Source organism: Ilyonectria robusta (genome assembly GCF_021365365.1).
Source record: "Ilyonectria robusta strain PMI_751 chromosome Unknown BGZ61scaffold_15, whole genome shotgun sequence".
Classification (NCBI taxonomy): domain Eukaryota; kingdom Fungi; phylum Ascomycota; class Sordariomycetes; order Hypocreales; family Nectriaceae; genus Ilyonectria; species Ilyonectria robusta.
The window spans coordinates 879059-894387 of record NW_025764449.1 but is presented as its reverse complement, the minus strand read 5'-3'; the positions used below and the strand labels follow the sequence as shown (position 1 = coordinate 894387).

Sequence of the window (15329 nt, the reverse complement as noted above, 5' to 3'; positions counted from 1 at the left end):
GATCAGGGAGGGGCTCCCTTGGTTGGCGGCAGGCTGCTGGCGCGTAATGATTATGCATTGAAGCCATAGATAAGAGCTAAATCATTGCTGATTCCGCGTTTACTTCCTCTTGATTGCCATTCAATGAACCCTCTGGCTTTGTGATTTGCCGTAGCTAGAAAGTCCTTATCGGATTCAAGCTGTAGAATGCCCTTGGTGGCCGTTTTCTTTGAGACGCCGATATACGGAGTTGTCCACCCACGTCATTGAAGCTAAGTGGTTTGTGACGTATAGCAATGAGGGTTTTTAACGTTTTCGGGGTGAGCGATGCTGTGAAGGAGTTATACCCGACGCCACGGGCTGCCTTGGCATTGCGTCACCCTTGGCATTTTGCCGTCACCTGAGCAGAGACGATTTTACGAAAAAATGCCTGTGGATTTAATTATGGCGATGGAGTCATTTGGAACGGCTCGTGCACTGGATCCTGGGGAGGGAAGCAGCGTGTAGGAATAAATGTATTGTGTACTCCGTAGAGTCGCACATGTTACGTACCTCTAGGTGAAACTGCTGTGGTGCGATGTTGCATTTGCGGCCTGCTCATCAAAAGCCGTCTCTCGGACGCCAGAGCCAAGCGTGCTAAGCCTTGGCGAGACCACTGAAGGCCACTGAAAGCCACTGGAGACCGCCGAACACGTCCTTTTTTGATGACAACTGGATAAGACGGCACTGTGAGCCGGGTATGGGCCACTAGTTGGCCCGCCACGCCGAGCACGCAATTCCTCTCACGAGGGCGCGTTGCGCATTTGCTCGGCGGTCCCTTGGGAAAAATATCAGTAAAGAGATTGAGTCATTTTGCCCGTGCCCTGTGCCAGGAGCCCGGTGAGAAAATTATATTGCTGTGGCGCTGGCTCACCTCACCCTGCTTTTTGAACTTCACCCGTTCTCGTAGCTGCAATTCCATTGCCTAGGTACCTATATCTTCACCGCCACCATGGCCGACTCCTCTGTCCCCCCCAGCGAAAGCCCCGAGGCTACGGCCAAGGAACAGGCCCGCGCCATCGGGTCGTCGCAACGATGGACCGGCGACGTCGACACGCGATGGGGCGACCTGCTGCTCCTGGTGTGTTTCCTCGTCGCGGGCCTGGTCGACAGCGCCGCCTTCAACATGTACGGCTGCTTCGTCAGTATGCAGACCGGTGAGTCTATCTGTGCGATATCGACATTGGCCGTTCCGCGCTGATAAGCATCCCAGGAAACACCATCTTCGTCGGCTTGGGCGTTAGCGGCCAGCCCGAGAACCTGCCCGGCAAGGCGTGGTCCCGCTGTCTTCTCGCCATTGTCTGCTTCGCCATCGGAGCGCTCTTCTTCTCGAGCTTCCACCGCTATTTCGGCCCCCAGAAGCGCTGGGTCCTCGCGGCGTCTTTCCTGCTGCAGGCGCTTATCACGGGCATCGTCGCTATCCTCGCCACCACGGGAGCTGTCCACAACACGCCGACGGGGCGGACCACGATCCACCGGGATGGCCTCATCATCGAGACCGTCGAGGACGCGTTCCCCTGGTCCGACTACGCGCCCATCACCCTCCTCGCATTCCAGAGCGCCGGCCAGATCGTCGCCAGCAGAGTCCTCAAGTACAACAGCATGCCGACGGTTGTGCTGACCAGTCTCTACTGCGACCTCATGAGCGACGCCAAGCTATTCACGGCCCCGCTTGCTGAGAACGCCGACCGAAGCCGACGGTCCGTCGGCGCCGTGCTGTTGCTTGCGGGAGCCATCGGTGGAGGTTTCTTGTCCAAGTCCTGGGTTGGCTTCGCCGGTGCTCTGTGGATCGCCACGTTTCTCAAGACGTGCATTGCGGTTGCCTGGTGTATGTGGAGGCCCAAGGCGACAAATGTTTAAAGGGTGACGATGAGGAGGTTCAGAGAAGAACTCCAAGTCTTGCGTTTAATAGAGGAGCAGGAATGAAGGCGATAGACGTGGTTTGGCGCATTAGATGATGAATTATTAGACCAGCACTATACCCCATGGTTCTAGACAGCGGGTTTGGCGTCTTTTCAAGCTCATACGGCTTCTAAGGCATTAATGGGATTTTTCCAAATAGAGGCGGTAGTTGAAGCCGATGTTGATAGATTCTTGAACAACTTTCTCAAAGTACTCTCCTCTGCCTCCATTTTCTCCGTATTTATTTGAAGATCTGAATCGGGAAACTCTCAACCACCTGGGATTATACCTCGTTTGGGGTCAAATTTGAGGCGTTTTAACCAGTGATTACATGTGGGCTGCATTGAACTAGCATAGAACAGCGCTTCAAGACGACGCCTGATGAGCGCATGAAGTTGATTGAACTCCCGCCGTTGACATTCACTGTCATGAAATATTTTCATCACAGTTGTGTCGATGCAGTCGTTGGTTTCACAACATGATGTGTATATTTTTAGTTACGAGCTGGGTGGGTGACATCGGCTCTCTCAATGTCCAATCCACTGCAAGCCATCGGCTTCATGCGGAGATCCGATCTCTCCCATCTCACTGTGCGACCATTGTGGATTTCTTTTTACCCGAACCCTTGCACAACATACTGCCGGTTGAGTGGAGGTGAGATCGGCACCAATCAACAATTCATCATGTATCTGCCTTTTGTTCCTGGAGATCGCTGGGCCGTAGCGCTGACCTGAACCGAGTGAATTGAGCCTTGCAGCTAAAACATAGAACATTCCTTGCGGCGTATGTGAATTATTTGTAACGGAAAATTAGAGATAGATTAAATACGCGTCTGATGAAGAAGGCTCATGAGGTATCCTCATCTTGTTGTATAGGAACCTTCCTAATCGCCCAAACGTTCCACTACATATTTGTACAATTTTCCAATTTTTGATAACTTTGCTAGAGTCTTATTTATATTATCTAGGCACATTTTCCTCTCATTACACACCCCGCTGAGCAAACGCCGAGAGAGGCCTGATCTGGCCTGTACACAGAAAGCAGAGGCGGAGTCGCTAGTGAGCGAGGGAGTGAGCAGAGGACACTAAGAACACACAACCCACCCAGAGGCAGAGCTGTGATGACCGCGATAGTGTTGTGACGGAAAGGTCGGATAGGGTCGGGTTTTGGGGTCCGGATAAGTCGGACAGCTGGGTAAAATAGATAGCTTTTTCAGCTGATACCGTTTGATCAAATAGATCTCTGATAGGTCTCCAAAGGATAGGTCAAAAGACTGTCAATTGAATGAGATGCTAGAAGGATGATGCTGTCCTGAAGGTCCTGTCCGGGACCTTCCCAATTTATGGCCCCAATAGGTCTGGCTACTGGTCCTGCCCGGTACGGCATTTCCTGTTGAAGGAATCCACCAATCCTAGCCCTAATGGCTGCAAGCATCTTGTTTTTAATGAAACAAATCGAAAGAGCCATCCAAGTAGTTGAAAGGGGATTTCTAATTAGTGGGAAATAAGAGAAGGTAGTACCGGCCCAACCTTTTGCTTGAATTCCGGGGATCTCTCCTTCCACAGTGGTGTTAATCGATGGTGCTGGGGCATAGCCCACAAGGGCGAGTGTTGACAAGATGAACCGGACAGTCAGAATTTCAAATTAAATCGAAACCGTAGTAGTACGCAATGTGACTGAAAACTACGTGCTCGTAACCACCATCAAGCCTGTGGACTCTGCCTGCTTGAGTGAACACAAGAGGCCAGAATCTGACCCACAATCCCCAAAGGCTACTTAGAGTATAATACGATAAATTGATAATGTTTGCGCAATATCGCTCTGTATTAAACTCTTCCGAGACAAATTGGCTACTCAATCGAACGTCCCTACCGTCAGCGGCCACCAGTGGATGTCAGACTTTCGTCTCCGCATTCAACCTACACACTACAACTCTCAAATCTATTGAGGTGATTCAACTTGGACGGAATTTTGTTGCGGATTGAAAATGAGCTTATCAGCTGAGCTTATCAGCATCGGTTTCTTTCATCGATGTGTTAAGATAACCCTAATAGGATGATCACCACTAACCCTAACCCTAACCCTGACCATCCGCGCAGTGTCCTTATATCCCTTCTCGCTCGTGCATAAGGCTGAAGGTCAATATTTTCGTCTGCTTTATTTGTAAAATCCGCACCTGAGTAGCAACATCGCGGTCTTCCATGTGGTCTTGCAAGACACAGCGCGGCAACGGCATATGATTTGTGACTGATCACCCAGTACTACGTCACCTGAAGTGGGCTCAGCATTTTTCTTTTTCGGATCACTTTCTAACGCATTTTCCAAGTCAGAAATATTGTCTCAATTGTATATCTGACACATTATCCCGAAGGATCCTGCAAGTCGCATGCAAAGAGGTGAGACCTCGGCTGTGGCGTTTCCCCACAAATGGCGATGTTATTAGTGTCCGCATTGACCAACGCATCCTCCGTCGAATCCTTCGCAAAATGTCGATTCATGTGCAAGGCACTCGCAGATCAGGATTCTTCCTAAGCCCGACCCTACCAACATCATTGGATGCATCTCCGTCGTAGACTCTCTAAAAATGCCAGGCTCGGGCACATTGCGCATCATTATGAGTGGCAGGATAAGGGCCAATCGTCTCCAAAGTCCGGGAACTTTACCGCCTCTCGGCCACTTCCATTCTCTCCCCAACGCAGCACTGCCTTGGCCACAATCAAGTTTTCGGGACCCAGGCGCGCTGTACGACCTGCGCTAATGCCTCGAATCTGCCTACACTAGACCCCCCAGGGCTGCAATTAAGGCAGGCCGGTCTTGGCTGCCGGTTCCCGACGGATCGACGCTGCGCAGGGGTCGTGAGGCGATTCTGCTGCGCTGGCCCGGCCACAGGCGAAATATTGGCTCGCGCGATGCTCCGCCACTACACTAACAATCAGGTCATGCGACTCGGCGGAAGAAATCTCGCGTTAGCGCTGACGGCTCCAGGTTGCAGCCATGGCCAACCGTCCAAGTTGTACCGCGAGCTGCTAGGCTGTTTGAAGGGTCTGGAGTATGATCTTTGGTTCTCGATCTCAGGCGGCTGTGCGCGGGCGCCGCCAAAGGCCTCCGGTGCATCGCGTCCGGGGTTAATTGGGAGCTAGATGAGAGACGATCCCATCTACGGCACTAAAGCTTCAAGGGCGTCCCCTAATGCTGCTGCTAAAGAGCTAATTGCGAGGCACTCTCAGGTGGGTAGGGAACTTCAGCGCTGGCTGCGTGTATCCAGGAGCGCGTCCATACAATGTAAGCATAATGGCTCCCTGCACGAGCAGTCCGTCCATGTGGCTTTTCAGCCCAATTTTAAAATTAGCACCCAATTTGAAACCTGCCCGTTCCGCTGCCCATCAGCCCTGTCCAGGCGTCGAGCAACCAACCAACAACTGGCCATGGACCAGCCTAAAGAGGACGCCGGCGGGTGCTCCGGGGCTGAGAGCTGACCGCTCGCGTAGCACCAGCCCTTTATTAATCCTGGTGCTCCCCGGTGCTAAATGGCTTGGCCCTCCGTGTCCCCGTTGTCTTCTTGTGAAAGCGGCCGTTGTTTTGGTTGCATTCCTTGGCAATCGTCTCTTGGATCACTTACATTGACTTTGGCTTGCCTTGTTTGGTGTTTCAGCGACAGAAACAATGAAGCTCTCGGCGTGGGCCTCCACAGTGTTCCTGGCGCACACGGCGCTGGGAATCAACGTCAACTGGCGGCGAGCGCTGGGGAAGCGCCAGAGCGACTCGGCCGCGCTGCCGGAGGTGCCCAACTACAACATCAGCATCCCCGTCGACCACTTCGACAAATCCAACGAGGAAACGTACCCCAACCGATTTTTCGTCAATGACACCTACTACCAGACGGGCGGACCCGTCATCCTGTTTGACTTTGGCGAGGGTGGCATTTCGCCCGACTCGGCGGCGGGCTTCATCGCCGAGTCCGACATGGTGAGCGCTCCGTTGCGGCTCGCTGCGAAGCTCAACGGGTTGGTCGTTGGCTGGGAGCATCGTTACTACGGCTACAGTAGGCCTGTTCCCATGGACGATGAGACCGGCCTTCCGCTCTCCGGCGCCTCGGGCTACCAGTACTTGACTGCAGATCAAGCAATCGAGGACGTGGCGTACTTTGCCAACAACTTCAACAAGACCAAGCTGTCTCTCAACAAGGTCGTCAAAAGCACCGAGAAGCTGGACCCGTACCACACGCCGTGGATCTTCATGGGCGGATCCTATCCCGGCATGCGCGCCGCCTGGGCTCGCCTGATGCACCCGGAAATCTTCTACGCCGCCTGGTCTTCCAGCGCGCCGGTCGAGACGCAGGCCGATGGATCTATTTACTACAACCCCATCGTGCGGGCCATCTCCAAGAACTGCACCAACGACCTCGAGGCCGCCATCCAATACGTGGATGAAACCTTCAGCTCCGGCTCCAACGACAGTGCTTCTCAGATCATCTACGCAGGTACCTATCTTGCCACCGACGACGATGCGACCTTTGACAATCTCGATAATGCCTTTTCATACACGCCCTTTGACATTGGCTCCAGCTTGACCTACGCCCTCTCATTCGCGGGTTATTACCAGAGTTTCGGCGCCATGCACACTGTGCAGTACTTTTGCGACTGGATGGAGAGTTTCGACGTCGAGGAGTACATCAACGATGCATCCGCGGCCGAGACTGTTGCGGACTTGCTGTCGGTGCTCTTCAATAACAGTGGAGATGCTCCTCCGTCCAAGAACGGAATTGCTGCGGCCAACGGAAACGACGGCGGCCAGCTTGCGTTTGCGGCAATGCTCTTCGGCATCTACAACGGCAAGGCGTCCTTCATGTCGTGGATCAACGACCAGCCGCTGGGCAGCAGCTCAACCTTTACCGACGCCGTCGACAGCCTCAGCTGGTCGTGGCAAACGCTCAACGAGATGGGCTACTACCAGGGCTCAAACGCCAGCAACGAGTACCAGGTCATCAGCGACTACTACAACGTGACGGCCTTCCGGGACATTCTGCTCGAGCAGGAGACCTTCCCGGGCATCAAGGACTCCAGCTTCCCGTCGCGGCTCAACAACAGCTATTTACTCGAGATGGGCGGCTGGGACATGAACGCTAGCAACGTCATGTTCACCAACGGCGAGTTCGACCCCTGGCGGTCGTTCTCGGTGTCGAGCCAAGAGGAGGGAGCAGGAATGCCCAGTCGAGCCGTGACCAAGAAGGTTCCCGCGTGCAACCAGCTCACCAACGGAACGGATGTTTTCGGACTTGTGTACGCCGGCGCAGCACACGTGGAGGATCTGTCAATACGGCCGTTCCAGCGAGGCAGCATCGAGGACGTCACGCCTCTCGAGCAGGGCGTGGAACTGTTCCTCAAGGCGTGGGAGGTGTGGTCGCCGTGCTTCAACCAGAGCCGGGACGACGTCAGGAACGCAAAGGGCGTTGATGGGAAGGGGAATAATGCCGACGGCACTTCCGCTGATTCCTCGGATGCGAATAAGGGTGACGGCGAGAATAGCGCCGGACGGGTTGGCCTGAGTGTCATTTCCGTGGTGGTTGGTGTTGTGTCAGCCATGTTTGCCATCATGTAGCTCTGATTTGCATGATTCACGAAGTCATTGGACGATTTATAGAGTATATATTACAATTACTGAACATTTCAAGCAGACATCCTCCCTCTTCGATTTCTTTGCATGAATTTGTATCCTGCGTGTCTTAGCTCGGGTGTCACCCACACAACGACCGCCTTCAATAGCCGTTCGTCAAGGTGGGGGCGGGGAATGAGAGTGCTCAGTCGCAACCAGGAAGCTCCAGATGATACAAAGGTTGGGAATATTTCAAGTCTCGACTTGGGTTGCATGTTTGTCTATTTTTTTTGGGTGCTCATCTAATTATTTTTTATTTAGATTACATTCTTCAATTGTTGCGAAGACATAAACCGCCTCAGGTTATCGGCAATCAAGGCCTCGGAGCCCTGGGGACGACCTCCCGCAGCGTGGGGCGAAATGACGACGTTGGGGGCCTTCCAGAGCCCGCTCGACTCGGCCAGCGGCTCGACCTCGAAGACGTCGAGGGCGGCGCCGCCAATCTCGCGCTTCTCCAGGGCGCTGGTGAGGGCGGCCTCGTCGATGGCGGTCCCGCGGCCGACGTTGACGACCCAGGCGTGCTTGGGCAGCTGCTTCAGGCGCTCGGCGTTGAGGGCGTGGCGCGTCGCGTCGGAGCCGGGCAGGATCATGACGAGGGCGTCGGTCTGCGGGAGCAGCTCGGCGAGGCTGTCCTCGCCGTAGATCTGGATACCGTTGCGCACGCCGGCCGCGCGAGCCACGCCGCGGACGTCGGCGCCGAGCCCGATCAGGTGCGGGGTGAGGGCCTTTGCGATGTTGCCGAAGCCCCAGACGAGCACGCGGGCGTCGCGGAGCGTGGTGAAGGCGCCGGCCGGGCGGTCGGGCTGCGGGCCGCCGAGGTGGGCGGGCCACTTGGCCTGCAGCTGATAATCGCGCATCTCGTAGAAGCGGCGCGCGGCCGTGAGCAGGAGGCCCAGCGTGTGCTCGGCGACGGTGTGGTCGTGCAGGCCGGAGCCCGTCGTAACTGTGATCTTGGCCGTGTCGAAGCCCGCGGCGAGCACGTCGTTGGGCCCGGCGGCCAGCGACTGGATCCAGCGCAGCTTCGTCATGCGCGCGGCGGCATCCTTGAGGTTGTCGGCGCTGTTGGTCCACGTCACGAGCACCTCGGCGTCAATGTGCTCCTCGGGGATCGGCGCCTTGACGTCGTAGGGCTGCAGCGCGACGGAGAAGCCGTCGATGCTCGCGACGTCGAGCTTGAGCGAGGTGGGGTAGAGCAGCTTCATGGTCGCGGACGGTGAGTGAATATACCGGGAGAGAGTCGAGAGAGATCGTGGCAGCGGTTTGGCGCAATCCGACGAGGGCCACGCTCGGGATATAAGACGCCGGGCTGCAAACCATCGGCTATTGAAAACGAAAGCCATTGCCGATGCCAAACGCCGGAGAGAAGACCGCGACCCAAAGAGACCAATTGCGCCCAAGGCTTTTTGTACTCATGACCAGCCCGACGCCGGAGGACTCCACCGTGGGGGCAAAATGCGGAGGGACGGAGGCAGATTGGGGGGCATTTGATGTTGGATAGTGGAGATATCGCGTTGGAGAAGCAGATCCAGTTCTGTCTCGACCCCGACTTCGGTGGAGACAAGCCTGCATTGGGGGCACATCTACGTGAGGGATCGTTAGAGGATATTATCACGGATTCTTCTCCGTGTTTCTTCCGCCATTGGATCCCGAGAATTCTGTCTTGGAGCATCTGGGATCATGCATCAACGAGCTCGCAGTCCAATGACGCCATCAAACCCGATGCTTGTGGAACCATGAGATTCCCCGCGGAATCCTGACCAGTCCCCGCTTCAGAGCTACCATGAGCCACGATAGTTTGGCTACGAGGACGAATACTCAAAGGGGGGGTCCAGCGGAGACTAAACTTGTTCCCCCAAATATGATAGGCCTCCAGTACGCTCACAGTGGGATGTTCCCTCAGCCAAGAAATAACAGATGAGAGGTGCACTACCGCCCACCCAGATTAGGTGACTCCAGAAGTTCGGCCAATTCCCAGTTCTTTAACAGCGGCGAAATCAAAGAAACCGTACTAAAGGCTTAATTGCCACACCTGAAGGAATACTTACTGTACTTACCTCTGAGAGCCTTACCCAATAGCTAGTATAATCTACAAAGTAGCCCAATGGCTTTTCTGCTGGCAGCCTCATAACAACGTGAGGCGAAGTTGTGGGCGCAGCCCGCAGCGTTGTGTAGCATTGGGTTGCAAGGCATAATGGGCCACGCTGTCAATATCCTTCCGCCACCAGTGAGATACTCCAAAAATCAATCTATCTCGCTCACCTGCAGAAGGTACTTGAAAATCGCGGTTTATTCGTCAACAATTGAGGCTGGCTAACAACTGGTGTCCAATGGCGTTGAGTTACTAACTACGCTTGAGGGCCACGTCGCGAAGCCACTCCGTACATGCTGAAAGTGCAGGTTCTAGAGGCCTCGATTGGCTGTTTCCCAAAAACCCTCGACACAAAATGAGACAGTTGGATGACCTCACATAACACTGACGTATGACTTCTGAATCTGCGGGGAAATCGACGACCAGGCTGCGCCTTCAAAGCCTCTTAGATATGACTCAATCTACCGTTTGCATCTGCTCTTTCCACTCACCATCTCTTTAACGTGAGTCTTCTATCAAACGCCTTCTCGAAATGGATCCCGCTTCACTCGCCCTCGCCGTTGTCGGCCTGGGGTTGCAGCTGGTGCAGATGACGACAAGCATCCGTGAGAAGATCAACGCCTACAAGTCCGCAGCACAAGAGCTATCCAGTCTTTCCGAGAAGCTAGAGAACATCGAAGTGATATTTCACTCTCTAGAGGTCGCTTTCAATGGCTACGAGGAATCGTCCAGGCCGTGGGATGTTGTTCTCCTCAGACAGTTGTATAAAATCATGCGCGACTGCAGCGATAAAGTTTTGCGTCTTCACGGTATGATCAACATGATATTTGCTAGCCAAACGAGAAGAATTAAACCCTTTGGTGCTCTGGGGGCCCTTTTCCTACAGCACAGAGGGGCTTTGCGCAAGTGTAGTAACGAACTGGACCAATCACTCGCGTCGCTACACTCCAATATGACTGGGAATATTCTGTAAGTATGGCTCCCAGTAAGGAAATACATTAACCTGATAATTCAAAGTGTCATGCTTATGACTTCTCCGAAACGGAAGCTGAACTCCACTCCCACTCCCATCATCGACGCTTCTAACGAGGAGAATACGATTGAGAGTACGTCTGACCCGCAAATAATACAGCCTCGGAGAATTAGGAATATTTCAGACATGGAAGTTAAGTCTTGGAGGCACTCATGGGGTTCCGTATATTATCTCGAACATGTTACCAAACGGAAGAAATCGTCGAATCAATCCACCAATGCGGTCCAGGAAGAATCGACGTTGCTAATTAGCTCGCCTTTACTCCGCCTTTACATCAAATTGTCTATACAACGAGGATTTCTCAACCCCCTAACATTCTCTATTCAGTTCCCCCACGTTCTGCTTCTTGAAGATTTCAGAGGCCTTAAGGTGGAACTTGAGCGGATCATGAATCGAAACGATCTTGTGGCATTCCAGGCCCTTCTAACTGAAGGGCCGCTGACCCCTGCTACGAGGCTAGCATCTCCTCTCCTTTACCCAGGGGATGGGATATCTCTACTTGGAGTTAGTTGCACTGAGATGATTGATTTGTACGAACCGAACTAAATATGGCGGTAGCTTGCTATCGTACTTGATTCCTACGATATTGCCGGTTTCTTGATGCCGCATTATTCGGTTGTACTCGAAAGGTTCGTATATTCTACTCCTGCATAACGCTTCCTTAAACTGATATAAGGCATAAGAAATGGAAATCATCTCCCGGAAACTATATCCTCCATTCGTATATATGGTGGTTTTATGCGGAAGTGCGCTGCACCCGTTTATATCGACTTTCAGAAAGATTCCCTCACGGCCTCAGAGTTCCGTTATTTATTAAAGACCAATGAGCATCCAGATTACACAAACCACTGTATCGAGGCTTATAAAAGATATTTCTCGGACAACTGGATACTGTTTGGAAACGATGTATGGAACAACGTCGTCATGCATTTCATCACATCGGTTGACATCGAAGAAATACAATTCGATACAAAGACATCTGTGTACCTTGTTACAGAGCTTGTTGGGCATGGATTTGATATTCACTCCAAAGCATGGGCTGGAATAAATGATCCTTGGAACGGACTGACGGCACTTCAAGGTATCATGAAGTGTCCAGAAAATCCATGCGATAGCCTGTGGATGGTTGAGTCTTGGGTAAATCTACTGGAGCAGTGCGGCGTCAACATTGAGCGATATCTCACGATCGAGATAGCTCATTGCACTTCGATTTGGGCCGAAGTTGTTGACTTCAACTCTTCCGGCTTATATACACCACAGTTTGCCGTCCAAGAATTCCAGGGCCGGAAACTCCCATGTTGGGTCATGACGTGTGATCAGTCATGCTCTACTCCTGACCTCATGGCCGAGTTCCCTCATTTGACCTACGGTAGCGCATCTGACGACTGGTTAGACCTATACCGCTTCGAGGCACAACCAGCAGAAGGTCATAAAACCTGGAAGGCCGCTGGTCTGGGGGTTGAATTTCCTTTCCTTCTCGTACCGAGCCGACACCATTCGGATTTGGTTGTTGAACGTGCTCTCTTCGGGGGGCCATGGATGGGGTCCGAGGAACATGAGAGCTGTCGGGTACGTTCAAAAGCGTTCCAGTATGCATGCGATCTCATAGAGAGTAGGTTTGAGCGACGGATTGTGAAAAAGCTTTGCAAAGCCGAGGGTGTTAAGAATCTCAAGCTCGTGAGGAGGATGCCGGGATCTTGGGTTGATGAGGATGTTTAGATTATCTTAAAACGAAGGAGGAGGATACCTACGAGAATGACACAGTGGCAAATATGGCATGTAATAGATTCGCAAGGATATGGGAATTACATATGAAGATCACTCTTCCGTCAAGTCTCATACGTGTAGGGTTTAATCTAGTTCCAATGCAACGGCTACTGATGTATTAGCTAAGAGAGGCTGGCCTTGACAACGGGGAATGTAGTTATTGAATGAGGCTGTAGAGAAATCCAAGAAGACCTATGTAATGACCCGACACATCTTGCGACAAGCATTCATCAGAAAATTAAAAAAGAGGGAAAGTTTTTCCAGATACATCTTCAAATTTGTTTGACACCGTCGGGTTTCGATAGAGGAATGGTGGGGCTGCCAACGGTGGGTGAAGGGATTTCACCACGTCAACTTATGCGACTGATGAGTTTGGCCCCAGTGTCTTGTACATTCAATGCAAGTAGTCCGAGTGACATGTCGAGTCAATGAATGTATGTGTTTCAAGAGGTTAGGGTGTCCTAGTACACACATACCCAGAGGGGGGACTAGAAGCTCAACAGTTAAACAAAGAAAAACACCAACAATAGTATCAACAATAGAATGTATATGTATGAAAGAAAAAGAGCCACATAATATTTTACAATGTCAAAAGTTCCGACATAGCGTCACACGAGAGAGAATGGCACCAGAGACATGAGCACTAGTATAATTTTCATTAGGCGCCTCATTAGAGACATTTAAAAACATGAGTTAGCTCGTGAGCCATGATCTCTGCGTAATAGTAAAAATGAAATATTCAGGTTTGTGTAACCAATCTAGGTCCTACCGTCCCCTCTACTATAGTCACGATACAAGTGCTCAAACTCCGAGGGAGAAGCTTAACCCTCATAACCCCAGCGGGGAGCGTTGACAATGATACCGCAGAGGCAGCCGGAGATGATACCGGCGACGGGCAGGGTGATGAACCAGCCCATGTAAATCCAAGCGACCATGCGCCAGTTGATAGCGCGCCAGGTGCCGGAGCATAGACCGACACCGACGGTAGCACCGGTGATACACTGGGTGGTGGAGACGGGGAGCTCTGGGCGAGAGTGTTAGCAAGTTTTGCTTTGACTGGAATTGCTGTGGGGGACATACTAAGACGGGTAGCGAGGATGACAGTGACGGCGGATCCCAATTCCATAGAGAAACCTCGAGAGGGAGAGTGGAGAGTCAGGCGGTTACCCAAGTTGCGCATGATGTTGTAACCATAAGTCCAGATACCAAGAGCGATAGCGGCACCACCGAAGCAGCTGTGGCGGAACGTTAGCAATTGACTCGTGAGATGCTGGTTAGAGGCTATGGCTTGCTTACAGAATCCATACAGGGACATCAGACTTGCTGTCCTTGAGGACACCAGTGTGCCAGATCTGGAAGATGGTGGCATAGGGGCCGATGGCGTTGGACACATCGTTGGCTCCATGGGTGAAGGAGGCAGTGGCAGCAGTCATGACTTGGAGGAAGGTGTAGAGGTACTCGGTGCGGTTGTCGTAGTGGGGAACGTTGGCGTGGATCTCCTCGAGATCGCCGCTCAGGACACCCTTGGAGTTCTGCAGGTGGACAATGTCCTGGTCGACACCCTGGAGGAAGACAAACTTGAGGTACCAGAAGAGCACGGCGGGGCTGTAGACGGGGCCGTCGGGCTTGGGGCCGACAATGCTCTTCTTCTCCTTGCGCTCGACGGGCTCGGGATCAGTGTGCTCGGCAGAGTCGTCGCGAGAGGCCTGCTTGGTCTCAGTGTTGGTGTTGTTCTCGTCGTCGGCGCGCTCGAACTCGTCGCTGCCGTTGCGGCCGGCACGTCGGAGCTCGTTGAGCTCCTCGCGAGTAAGGTGGCCCTCGTAGAAGTTCTGGATACCGCCCTCGGCGCCCTCAGGCTGGGCAGGGGGCTCGGGGCGCTTGAGCAGCAGGGGTCCCAGGGGGATGTGGTACCAGCGGAGTTGCCAGTCATCCTTGATGACGAGGCGGTATAGCCAGGGGACGAGGAAGGTGGCGATGACCAAGGCCCAGGCGGCACCGACACCAACAATCATACCAGCGGTCTCGGCGTCAGTGAAGCTGATCTTGATGGAACCACCCTTCCAGACGATAAGCATGGTGAGGAGCGAGGCGGTGATGCCGAAGTAGATGGGGACCAGGAAGAGACCCTTCCAGACGGGCTGGCTTCGGAGCATGACGCCGTACTTGGTGATGAGGAAGATGATGGCGGCGAAGGCACCGGCCAGACCGGGTGCTATGATCCAGGCGAGGAATACGGAGACGACACCGGAGCTGATTCCCTTGTCCAACTCGGCCCAGTGAATGCCGTCAGCGCCAACAAGAGCGATGCCCATGCCGATGACACCGCCCATGATGGAGTGGGTGGTGGAGACGGGAAGACCAATTCGGGTGCAGATGGTGAGGTAGATGGAGGAAGCAACAACGGCACACATCATGCCAAGCATGAGAAGAGCGGGATCGGACTCGAACTGGTCGATGTCGACGACCTTGGTTCGGATGGTGTCGGCGACTCGGGCACCGACACCGACGGATCCTGCGAATTCGAGAATCGAACCGAGCGTCATGGCCTGGATGTAGGACAGGGATCGGGACGAGACCGACGTGGACCAGGAGTTGGCGACATCGTTGGCACCTGTAGATCAAGACTGGTGGTTAGCGGGTGATGGCTCACGAAGTTGATGCATGTAAGTGGCATATAGCAGTTGTAGAGCGAATAGCAGATAACCATTGAGGAAAGCCGGCGTGTGGCGTCCGGCAGCGGGATGCAGGCGTTCTATGTGGGTACGTACCAATGTTCCACGCGTCCAGGAACGCGAAGATGGTGCCGATGGCAAAGATGTAGTCGTACTGGTGGAGGACGACCATTATAGCGGGTGCTGCAGGGCGTCC

General features: G+C 53.3%; 5 protein-coding genes across 5 annotated transcripts; 3 read left to right on the top strand and 2 right to left on the bottom strand.

The window, feature by feature from the left end:
- Nucleotides 1-970: 970 nt before the first annotated feature.
- On the top strand, nucleotides 971-1878 carry BGZ61DRAFT_480406 (uncharacterized protein; the record flags this gene model as incomplete). Its single annotated transcript, XM_046249187.1, has 2 exons — nucleotides 971-1175; nucleotides 1232-1878. The coding sequence occupies 2 exons, from the start codon at nucleotides 971-973 to the stop codon at nucleotides 1876-1878; spliced, it is 852 nt and encodes a 283-aa protein (XP_046102056.1).
- Nucleotides 1879-5583: 3705 nt separating this feature from the next.
- On the top strand, nucleotides 5584-7518 carry BGZ61DRAFT_534807 (serine carboxypeptidase S28-domain-containing protein; the record flags this gene model as incomplete). The annotated part of the gene is made up of 1 exon (XM_046254192.1): nucleotides 5584-7518. The coding sequence occupies one exon, from the start codon at nucleotides 5584-5586 to the stop codon at nucleotides 7516-7518; it is 1935 nt and encodes a 644-aa protein (XP_046102055.1).
- A 116-nt stretch (nucleotides 7519-7634) lies between these two features.
- BGZ61DRAFT_455668 (uncharacterized protein) lies at nucleotides 7635-8923 on the bottom strand. Its single transcript, XM_046246417.1, has one exon. It carries the CDS (start codon nucleotides 8910-8912, stop codon nucleotides 7830-7832), a length of 1083 nt encoding a protein of 360 aa, XP_046102054.1. The 5' UTR covers nucleotides 8913-8923; the 3' UTR covers nucleotides 7635-7829.
- Nucleotides 8924-10193: 1270 nt separating this feature from the next.
- On the top strand, nucleotides 10194-12413 carry BGZ61DRAFT_480403 (uncharacterized protein; the record flags this gene model as incomplete). Its single annotated transcript, XM_046249186.1, has 4 exons — nucleotides 10194-10630; nucleotides 10679-11198; nucleotides 11253-11323; nucleotides 11378-12413. 4 exons carry the CDS (start codon nucleotides 10194-10196, stop codon nucleotides 12411-12413), a joined length of 2064 nt encoding a protein of 687 aa, XP_046102053.1.
- A 748-nt stretch (nucleotides 12414-13161) lies between these two features.
- Nucleotides 13162-15305, bottom strand: BGZ61DRAFT_590200 (phosphate transporter; the record flags this gene model as incomplete). Its single annotated transcript, XM_046256621.1, has 4 exons — nucleotides 13162-13485; nucleotides 13542-13696; nucleotides 13758-15072; nucleotides 15230-15305. 4 exons carry the CDS (start codon nucleotides 15303-15305, stop codon nucleotides 13283-13285), a joined length of 1749 nt encoding a protein of 582 aa, XP_046102052.1. The 3' UTR covers nucleotides 13162-13282.
- Between the last annotated feature and the right edge of the window lie 24 nt (nucleotides 15306-15329).